Raw genomic sequence first — 10,583 nt, 5'->3', positions numbered from 1 at the left:
CCAATCTAACGACAGTCATTTAAACAACCCATCAACATATTTGAATAATTTTCTCGTGACTCTCGCTCAAGAAATCACACACAAAATCATGAATTCTCGATCTTTCGGGCCTTGTTCACTTCGTGGATTCGAGTTTTTAATTCGAGCTGAGATGTGACATTTTTTAAGAACTTTTTATTGTAGTAAAAAAAGTTAAATATAATATTTTTTAAAAATTTTTTATTATAAAAATTTAAAATTAAAAATTCAAATCGGTGAAATGAATGAGGTCTGACAGTTCATTCGTAATTTCAACCTTTATGCTTAAACTCCTACCACGCTTGTTATCTAAAAAAAATAAAAAACAAAAAGTAAAAAAAAAACTCCCACCACGCCTCCCCCTCTGACCCCCACCATCTCAATCCATGACCATCTCCTTCACTCGGCCGGACGGCCACTCTGAGCTCTTCCGCGACTACTGCGCCGACGGCCGTCGCTCTCAGCCCAACTCCATCTGCTTGTGTCTGGCTCCGTCGGTCACTCCGTCAAGCTCTAGAAGTTTCCTGGTGATTTGAATTTTTTTTTCTATAATTTGGCTTAAGTTCTTTGTTTGTTTTATCTTATAATTTCAGACGTGGATTTCTTGAAGTAATCGTGCTTGATTGATTTTAGCATCCCCTCTCTGTGTGTTAGGTTTTGTTTATGAAACTTCTAATTTGACAAGCTTAATTTGTACGCGGTTAGTTTTCTTTCTTCTCTTTTTCGTTTTTGGATGTTGCTTTAAACTTTTGTTCTGAAATTTCTGATTTATTTTCCTATATTTCGTTCATAGCTCTCTCTCTCTCTCTCTCTCTCTCTCTCTATATATATATATTCTTTTGAAAAAAAGCCCCAATTCATATCAACACCAGTTTGCAGAAAAAAGAAGAAGAAATCTAATCCTAATTTCTCTCCCATTCCAACGGGTAAAAGAAAAGAGAAAAAATGCCTTTAAGCTTCAATTTCTAAAATCATGAGATCCATGGTCTAATTTTTTTTTTATTTCTTTTTTTAGGAAATCAATAATTAGTTCATGGGTTCTAGCTTTATAGTACAATGGTTGGTCTGGTGAGTGGTGAAGTCTAATGTTTAAATTGGTGTTTCGATCTTTGATAAAGACAGAATGAACTGCTTTGGACCATTGTACCATGAATAAAAAACATGGATATTAGAGCACATATTTAATCGAGGTATTGTTTTGCCAGTTTCATACACTTGTTTCTCTTTTGCAGTTCTTTCTTGAAAGTAACAAAACTAAGCAATATCACTAACACTCTTGAATATGTATCAAAACATAACTTTATTTTATTTTATAAAATCAGCAAAACAATAATGTCTGACATTTGTCATTTCACTGTGAAATAACAAATTACATCCTACTTTATGGACACATTTCCAACAGTATTAACTTAGGGTATTAATATCTAACATTTAACATTTCATAAGACACGTCGTCATAAAATTTTCAAACAATTTTGAGGAAATATTGAAAAGTACAAACTAAGCGAATTCTGTCTAGGAGGCTGGGTTTTGTTAGTGTTCTATGCCACCAGTTTTTCTTAGGAACATTGCAAGCGAATTCTGTCTAGGAGGCTGGGTTTTGTTAGTGTTCTATGCCACCAATCTTTCTTAGGAACATTGTTCTATCTAGGAGGTTGGTTTTTAAGGAGATTCCGCCCTACTAATCTTTCCTAGGAGCACTCTTAGGGTTGCGATTCACAGTTCTACAATATTGTTTTCTTTGTTTAAAAAAATTTAAAAAATTTAAAAAATTTAAAAAAAGTGAAACGTTTTAGGGTGAAAGAATCGTTATAGAGACGAATTAGAGAGATTTGCAGAAGACTAGAAAACCATAGTGAAGCTTCTTCACACACGTCTAGTCCTCCATCGACCCCAGCCTCATTAGCAGTTGAAAATCCATTTGCGATGGCTCAAAATGAGGAGGTTCAATTGAAGACATTGAATGATTATCTTCACCCTACGCGTATGGCCACACCGTCATGCATAATATTTCCCCCCAATATGCCGAATTTAGATTTCAAGCCGGGCATGATCCAACTCTAGCTGACTTTTCATAGATTAGAGAGCGAGAATCTATATGTACATATTAGGGAGTTTGAAAAAGTGGTGGCCACCTTTCACAACCGAACTGAAGCCGCAGACTCTGTGCGATTCAAATTGTTCCCTTTTTCTTTGAAGGACAAGGCTAAAAGCTGGTTGTATTCTTTGAGGCCTAGGTCTATTAGAACTTGGGAAGAAATGACGACAGCATTTTTCAACAAATATTTCCCGCACCATAAGACTAATGGTCTGAAGCGACAAATCTCGACCTTTACCTAGAAGGACAATGAAACTCTTTATCGAGTTTGAGAACGGTTCAAGGATCTGTTAAATCAGTGCCCACACCATGGTTACGAGAATTGGCGCCTCGTTAGTTATTTCTTTGAAGGACTCATGATCCGAGAGCACCAGTTTGTGGAGATGATGTGCAATGGTGAGTTTCTCCAAAAAGACTCCAAAGAGGCTTTTGAGTATCTTCATGAGTTAGCTGAAAAAGTCCATACATGGACTGGACCAAGTGCTACTAATAGCACCAATCGGTCCCGGCTAGCTGAAATCTACCAACTAAGGGAAGATGACAACCTCAAAGCCCAAATTGAGTCTTTGACACGACAAATTGAGACCCTCAAAACTAAATAAGGTAGAGGAATTCACATGGTTGCTAGGGCAGAGTTACAAGAGCCCTGCTTCGTTTGTGAAGGGATGGAGCATCTAGCTAAGGATTGCCTTGCTTACCATGAAATGAGATGGGTTTACAAGGAGCAATGCAATGCCTTAGGGACATACAACAAACCTTTCTCTAACACTTTCAATCCTGGCTGGAGAAACTATCAAAATTTCAGTTGGAGAGACTTCAACCAAGCACAACCATCAGGAGGACAATGGAGAACTGAGTAACAACCGCAACCACCAAAGGCGTATCATGCACCTCAATACAATGCACAACAACCAAGGAGTTCTTTTGATAACACCTTGCAATCTTTCATGGAGGCGCGGAGTAAGATTAATCAGAAGTTTGAGTCACTGTTCACGCAAATGGTGGAAGAAAGTAAAGAGATGAAAAGTCAGATCACGAAGCTGATTGGAGCTTTTACTGTTCAAGAACGCGACAAGTTCCCTTCACAAGCTCAGTCAATCCCAAAGGGCCAACATATGGCACAAACCTCATGTCCTGATAATCAAAATATTTAGGAGGTGAATGCCATCATTACTCATAGTAGAAAGATTTTAGAAGGACCATCAACAAGTGTCACTACTTCGAGTAGTAAGGAAGTTGTGCCTGAGAAAGATGAGACAAAGAATATTTCGGTAAAGGTGCCTTTTTTCCAAACTCTGCATCCAACTGGGAAAGTGTTGGAACACCAAAGTGAGATCCTAGAGCACTTGACTCAAGTGAAGATTAATCTTCATTTGCTTCATATTATCAAGCAAGTGCCTACTTATGCTAAGTTTATCAAGGATCTGTGCACGGTCAAGAGGAAGCACCATGTCAAGAAGACATCATTCTTGACAAAATAAGTAAGCGTGGTGATCGAGCAGAAAACACCGCCTAAGTACAAAGATTCCGGTTGTCCCACAATTTCCTGCCGGATTGGGACTCATGAGTTCAGTCAAGCTTTGCTTGATCTAGAAGTGAGTGTTAACCTCATGCCATATTCTGTCTACTTGCAACTTAGACTTGGAGAAATTAAGCCCACATTTGTGGTTTTATAGCTGGCTGATAGATCAATCAAGAAGCCTCGGGGGATAGTTGAGGATGTTTTGGTTCAAGTTAATAAGTTCTATTATCCTGTTGACTTTATAGTCCTGGATACTCAATCTGTGGTGAGTATGGAGTCTAAGATTCTTATTATCCTCGGAAGACCTTTTCTTACTACAGCTAATGCTTTCATCAACTGTAGGAATGGTCTGATGAAGATATCCTTTGGGAACATGACTTTAGAGGTGAATGTATTTCACGTTGCGAAGCAACAATGTGATGAAGATGAGTGTCGCCAAACATTTCTGATTGACACACTTGTCTCGGAGGAGGTTCAACTGTATAGCGATTACGATGATCTTGATGATTTCCTACGCATTTCTGAATCTGAGAGTTCCGGTCCTTGTGAGTTGGCCAACAATGTTGCTATCTTCAAAGACTCACAAGGCAGAGGAACCAAGTTTTGGCGATCATGCTTTGAAGAGCTACCTTGAGAAAAAGAGGAGCCAAAACCATCCACCAAAGAGACCCCAACACTCAAGCTAGCTCAACTGCCTGAGAATCTGAAACATGTCTTCCTGAGAGCTGGTGATACCTTTCCTGTTATCGTTTCATCTAAACTTGATGCATTCCAAGAGCAGCGGTTAGTTGATATGCTGTGTGAGCACAAATCGGCATTGGGTTGGATGATTACAGACATTAAGCGTATTAGCCCCTTAATTTGCTCCCATCACATCAATTTGGAAGACGGGGTTATTCCACGAAGGGATCCCCAAAGGAGGTTGAACCCGACAATGAAAGAAGTCATGAAGAATGAAGTCTTGAAGCTTCTAGATGCAGGAATCATCTATTCAGTGGCTTATAGCAAGTGGGTCAGTCCAACTCAGGTAGTGCCTAAGAAATCAGGGGTGACAGTGGTGGAGAACGAGAAAGGGGCTCTTGTGCCCACAAGGAGTGTGATTGCTTAGGTGATTTTGCTTGTTTTGATTTGAATTTTCTACTTGACTTGATTTTTTTTTCGCTTGAATTGCTAAGGACTAGCAATAAGTTGGTTTGGGTTTGTGATAAGTGCACAAATATGCACTCTTTGGTGTACATAATTGTCAAATAAATTAAGTTTTAATTAAATAGTTTCATGATATTAATCAAAAATATTTTGGTATGGAAATATTTACTTTTAACTTAATTAAATTTGTTTTGTAGGGATATAAGACATTTGGGCCAAAACTAAAAAGAGAGAGAAGCCCATCAAAAGCCCATTAGCAAGCTTCAGATGTAAGTCGCCACGCCGCGCCGAGCCGAGCCGAGCCGCGTGATTCTCCATGCCACGTGTCATTCTCCATGCCATGTGTCGTTGTCTAAGACTTATAGGCAGAAGATACACAGATAGTAGCCAATATGAGTTACCTACTTCGAATGCCATAGGTGGCTTAATAGTTGGAGACATTGGTGAGTATGAACAATGAGAGGATATTATAGTGCAAGATAAAACAGATACCTTACAAAGAATTACAAAATTACATCCATGTTATATGGTTCTTCAATATCCTTTATTATTTCCCTAGGAGAAGATGGTTACAGAACAAACTTAAAATATAATACAAACAACCAAAATAACAAATATGGAAGGAAAAGAATATTTATGAGAGAATTCTATTGTTATCAACTACAAGAACGCAATATACAAGGCAATACCTTTTTTTGAGGTGGCAAACTGTTCTAGCAATATGTAGTAGATGCTTATATCCTCTGTGGAAGAAGACCGCTTAGACTATATAAGAAAAAAATAAAAAAACTTAAGATTTGAAATTTATCAAGGAATTCAAGATGCTATTACAAGAGGCAACACAAATGCCCAAGCAATAAGAAAAAGAATTATTCTCCCCTCCAGTCATACTGGAAGTCCTAGATATATGATCCAAAACTATCAAGATGTAATGGCGATTTGTAGGCATGATGAAAATCCATATTTATTCATAACATTCACATGTAATTCAAAATGGCCTGAAATTACTAGAGCTTTAGCAAAAATCTAGGACAACAAATTGAAGACAGACCAGACATTATCATAAGAATTTTTAAAATGAAATTAGATAATGTTTTATCCACTATAAAAAATGACAAGATATTTTGAACAGTTGTAGCATGTTAGTTTATTGTTCCCAACTTTTTTTTACTTCATCAGTAGAAAATGAAAGTCACCAATTATTTGTTATAGTAAACGAAAATTAAAACAAATTAATGCTTAATTTTGCAGACTTATATGTTGTGGAGTTTCAGAAACGAGGTAACCACATTGTTTTTTTTTCTGTTTTGGCTCCAGCACGATGAAAAACTGCGCGAACCATCACAAATAGACAAAGTTATTTTTGCAGAAATACTCAATCCTATTAGCAATCTGTAAGAATCACGGACCATGTGGTGTGGCTAAACTAAGTTCTCCATGCATGAAAAATACATAATGCTCAAAAAAATTTCCAAAACAATTAAGAAATGAAACGACAATCAATGAAAATGAATTTGTTAACTATAGACGAAGAAACACAATTTTTTATATAGAAAAAGAAGGAATTACCCAAATTCATAATAAGACCGAAAAATCTTTATTCACGTTTACGTTAAACTTACCCAAACTTCACCATGTAAATTATTTATTTATTTATTTATTATTAATTTTTTTCCTTGGAACGGTGGGAGTGCGGTGGATTGGGTCATCGAGGAGGGGTGGGGATGCCATCTAGAAAATGGGAGGACAACAATTTATTATCGTAATTAGAATATATAACTTCTTTTTATTATTATTATTATTTATTATTTTATTATTATTTTAACTTCTTTTTTATTTTAATAATGTATAATCTTTTTATAATTTTAATTAGAATATAATATTCGTAATTAATTTTTAACCGCGTGTTACGTCAATAAAATATGTTAAATCTATACACGCAAGTGGAGAAATAATTTAATATATTTTTATAAATCAGAAAGTATTTTAAAATGTTTTAAAAAATCACATTTTAAATATGATACATACGTGGGGGTATTTACCAAAATAATCCTAAATCAAGGATATTTTTGCTATTCGGCGGGAGTGAGGTCTATATAATGTTAAACCCTAGCCGCTTTGTTTTCGCGTCTTTCCTTTTCACTTCAGCCTCTCTGTTGGTCAAAACCCTACCTTTCCTTCCTCCCGGTAAAGCCTCTCCTAACGCTAGCTTTCTCTGTATTTTCGTTTTAGGTGTCGAAGGTCGGTATCTCCAGTGTTTCATTTCTCGCATGTTGTTCTCGTGATTTCCGTTTTGGATTTCGTTACTAAAGCTTGTGTAATGATGGTGTTCTTCTCTGTGTAAATGTCTTTTTTTCTTGTTTTTTTGGGAAATTTATGTTTATTTTCGGTGTATTTTTCGTTGAATAGAAATGAACAGTTGATTCCTGTCAAAGAAAAAAAAAGAACAGTGGTTGATTTGTGTGTAGCGTTCCATTTCTTGTGCATTTTTTGTGTTATTTTACGTATTATTTTTATTTTTTTATTTATTTATTTTTATAAAAATCTTCTCTGCTTAGAAAAACAAAAAAGATGAACTAGAAGAAACGAAAAGATATTTGATTTTGATTTTAATTATTGTTATTATTGAAGTTTCTTAGTGAACAAATGGATAAGTCGCCGAAAAATAGCCTTTTTGTTTTTCAAAAAAAAAAAAAAACCCTGATATTATTCTCATGTTTGATGTTTTGATTTCTTAATAAAGAAGAAATTTCATGTCATTTGAGAAACGTGAAAGTGAATGGTGTTTTGTTATGTGTTGTCTTTGAGGACTCTTTGTTTTAGTATTCTGTTTCTTAAGCTAAACTTTAAAAGTTAAAAAGTATAAAGATTTGGTTTTTTCTCTAATGCTTTTGAAGCTTAATCTAGTACTTCTCTCGGTGGCTTGTCTGTTGATGTAGTATATGGTATAGGGGTTTTCCAAATCTTGGGTCCTTTTTGCTGGTCGGAAGCAATATTTTGAGGATATTAGTCTACTTTTTGTCTGCTGATTATCAAATTTCCATCTTTGATATCAAGTGAGTCGCAAATGGCTGTTGGGAAGTGATTTTTAACTGATGCTTTCTTTGCTTGCAGACTTTTTCAAGACCGGACTATAAAGAAATGGCTTTCCTTAGTAAAATTGGCGGCGTCTTGAGGCAGAGCGTTGCTCAGAATGTACAAGCACCAATGCCATCTATGCTTAATTCGATTCGATGGATGTCGACATCCAAGCTCTTCGTGGGAGGTATTAATGAGCGGTTTTTGGAGTTCATATGAATTGTGGATTTATCCTATTAGTGTCATTAAACTTTATTCTTTGATACTCTGTGCTTTTAGGCCTTTCATTTGGAACCGATGACCAATCTCTTAAAGATGCGTTTTCCGGCTTTGGTGAGGTTGTTGATGGTGAGTATATATTTTTATCATTTTGTTCTCCTAAGTTTGTGTTTAGCTTAAAAAAATGATTTTCACTACTTGCATGATTGTTTGTGTAAGCCCTATTATTTTGCCCTTTTATAGTGAATTCTTGCTGGTAGAATACCTGTTGTGATTGCGTGCAAATTTTTGAATCTACTCTCCTAGGGGCTTTATGTAATTCTTATATAGTCTACAGAAATATTTGCCTTTAATAAATTTAGTATTTGTTGTCTTAGTCTTAAGACAAAATGGAAAATCAGTATACTTATAATATGGTTGCCCAAAAGGGGACTTGGATTATTGATGTATGCATATTAGATTAGTTTGTATGATGTATGCAAGGCATTAATCTTCAGATCCACAGAAACAAAAATTTATTTTTATCATCGGTTGGGTTTTCATCTGTTGAACTTGAGAAAGCCATATTTCTGTGATGTATATCCATATTCACTTGGAATTCTTTTAGATTCTAGTTATTTGCTACATGGGATAACTTTACAATTAATTGATATCATTATTTTCGTTTGCCTCCAGTTTTGCTGATTTTGGGTTCATTTTAAAACCTTGTATGCTAGGAGTTTTGTAGCGATTTGGTGTCTCTAGCCTTATTAATCAAGGCCTTTGTTATGGTCCTCATGGGATGACAAATTGTCCAGGCCATTGGATTCTCTACTTTGACTTTATTTGGAATTTTGGCATGTAGGATTCCTTAGTTGGGTCCAAGGTATGTGCGGTAAAACTATATGTATGAAAATCAAAATCCCATGTCTTGAGGTCGTCTTGGATGGTTCTCATGTTGGGAGGCATTTGCTGCGGTTATTTGTTTAAAGTCAGAGTAAAAGCTTTATGCATTTGCTGTGTTATGAATTAAAGGTTCTGGATACGTTATAATCTTAAACAAATATTTTTAATCCTTGTCTTCAGCATTCATTTTTCCTCCTGTTCTTTTGTTTTCCCTTTCACTTTCTCAGTCGATTGTTGTCTGTTGGTATGTTCCTTTGCTGTCTGCCTATTTCCTCTATTCCTTGTAATTCATCTGGTTGTTTTCATGTTATTGTATTCTCAGTGGGTGTTCTGTCTTAATTTTCTGCAGCTAGGGTTATATGTGATAGAGACACTGGGAAGTCAAGGGGTTTTGGTTTCATTAGCTTTTTGACCACAGAGTCTGCTGAATCAGCAGTGTCTACCATGGATGGTCAGGTGAGAATGCAACTTTTATGTAATACTAGTGATGGTCCATGTTCACACACGATGTTGATACTTATACTCTCACCTATAATACATGGTTACCTCAAGCCAACAAAACATTTTTTTCCTTTGCTTTCTTTGGATGCTTGCCAGATTGATTGTTCTTTAATTTATGCTCTTTCTTGCTTTTTTGGTATACTAAATCAATGCAAATGAAACTTGCGAAGCATCCAAATAAAGCACCGGAGAAGAAAAAGAAAATAAACTTGTTAAAAGTAGAAACGAAAGACTTATAATATACTACCAATACGTCTGATACTGCGGTTACAAATTTACACGATTATGTTATGCAGCTTGGTATATGCTTACAAGCCTGGTGTTGTTATTACATAGTAAATCCCCTTGAGAATTGTCACACCTCGATCATCTCGATATGTATGGTAACTGTGACCATGCTTAATTTCAGGATTTGCAAGGGCGAACCATCCGTGTAAGTTATGCTAATGAACGTCCCCCTCGTGGCGGCGGCGGTTACGGTGGTGGTGGCTATGGCGGTGGCGGCGGTGGCGGTGGTTATGGTGGTGGTCGTGGTGGTGGTGGCTATGATCGAGAGAGCTTTTAAACCGGTCATCAGCTGTTGATTGGTTTTTCAGCTTCATTACTTTTTAGAATTAAGGTTTCTAGATTTGCTTTATTACTTGTTCTCGGTGCAATTTAGTGCTGGATTCTCCTTCATGTATGTCGTTACCTAGTAGCATGAGTTTTGATCGTAGAGATCTTCATGTTGCGCACAAGGAGGAATGATTCATTTGTGTTGGGTAATTTCTACATGTTTCAATCAATGAAGATTGTTTTCTTTATTTTTTTCCCCCCAATATGGATCAAGTGATTCGAGATATGCAACTTTTGATAAGAACTGTCTTTTTGAAAGAATCTCAAGATTTTTAAATGCGTGCGTAAAACTGTTTTGTTTTTGTTTTCTTTTGTTTTACTTTAATTTTTGCTATTTCCATGAAAAGTAACCTCAGAAAATAGTACCACAAAAGTGGGGCAGTCAATGCTTTGCGTTTTAAGTAACAAATAAATATTCCTACCCAAAAAAAATTAACAAATCAACATCAATGTTGCAACCGATATATGTACACTTCCTGAAATCTTTAAATTTGTATTACA

At 36.0% G+C, this 10,583-nt stretch overlaps 1 protein-coding gene and 1 non-coding gene across 4 annotated transcripts; one reads left to right on the top strand and one right to left on the bottom strand.

The window, feature by feature from the left end:
- The first annotated feature begins 339 nt into the window (after window positions 1–339).
- On the top strand, window positions 340–10,285 carry LOC21385648 (glycine-rich RNA-binding protein 4, mitochondrial). 3 transcript variants are annotated; one of them, XM_024161805.1, is made up of 5 exons: window positions 340–545; window positions 7,899–8,049; window positions 8,142–8,210; window positions 9,316–9,422; window positions 9,877–10,285. In XM_024161805.1, the coding sequence occupies exons 1-5, from the start codon at window positions 405–407 to the stop codon at window positions 10,030–10,032; spliced, it is 624 nt and encodes a 207-aa protein (XP_024017573.1). In that variant the 5' UTR covers window positions 340–404; the 3' UTR covers window positions 10,033–10,285. The 3 variants fall into 3 exon arrangements, with proteins under 3 accessions (XP_024017573.1, XP_010090578.1, XP_024017575.1); XM_010092276.2 differs by lacking the exon at window positions 340–545 and adding an exon at window positions 6,896–6,971; XM_024161807.1 differs by lacking the exon at window positions 340–545 and adding an exon at window positions 6,950–7,025.
- LOC112090462 lies at window positions 2,326–2,432 on the bottom strand. The gene has a single exon (XR_002901661.1). It is a non-coding gene; the product is annotated as a small nucleolar RNA R71 (small nucleolar RNA).
- Window positions 10,286–10,583: the final 298 nt, after the last annotated feature.

The sequence above is a fragment of the Morus notabilis genome, unplaced genomic scaffold (genome assembly GCF_000414095.1).
Source record: "Morus notabilis unplaced genomic scaffold, ASM41409v2 Scaffold1770, whole genome shotgun sequence".
In the NCBI taxonomy this organism is placed as follows: Eukaryota; Viridiplantae; Streptophyta; class Magnoliopsida; order Rosales; family Moraceae; genus Morus; species Morus notabilis.
This window is presented reverse-complemented; position numbering and strand designations above follow the sequence as displayed.

Bases quoted from the DNA above. Each gene is read 5' to 3' on its own strand.
- LOC21385648 (XM_024161805.1), top strand. From the start codon at position 405: ATGACCATCTCCTTCACTCGGCCGGACGGCCACTCTGAGCTCTTCCGC. The intron at 546-7,898 runs GTGATTTGAATT...CTTTGCTTGCAG, and splicing joins CAAGCTCTAGAAGTTTCCTG to ACTTTTTCAAGACCGGACTA. The intron at 8,050-8,141 runs GTATTAATGAGC...CTGTGCTTTTAG, and splicing joins ATCCAAGCTCTTCGTGGGAG to GCCTTTCATTTGGAACCGAT.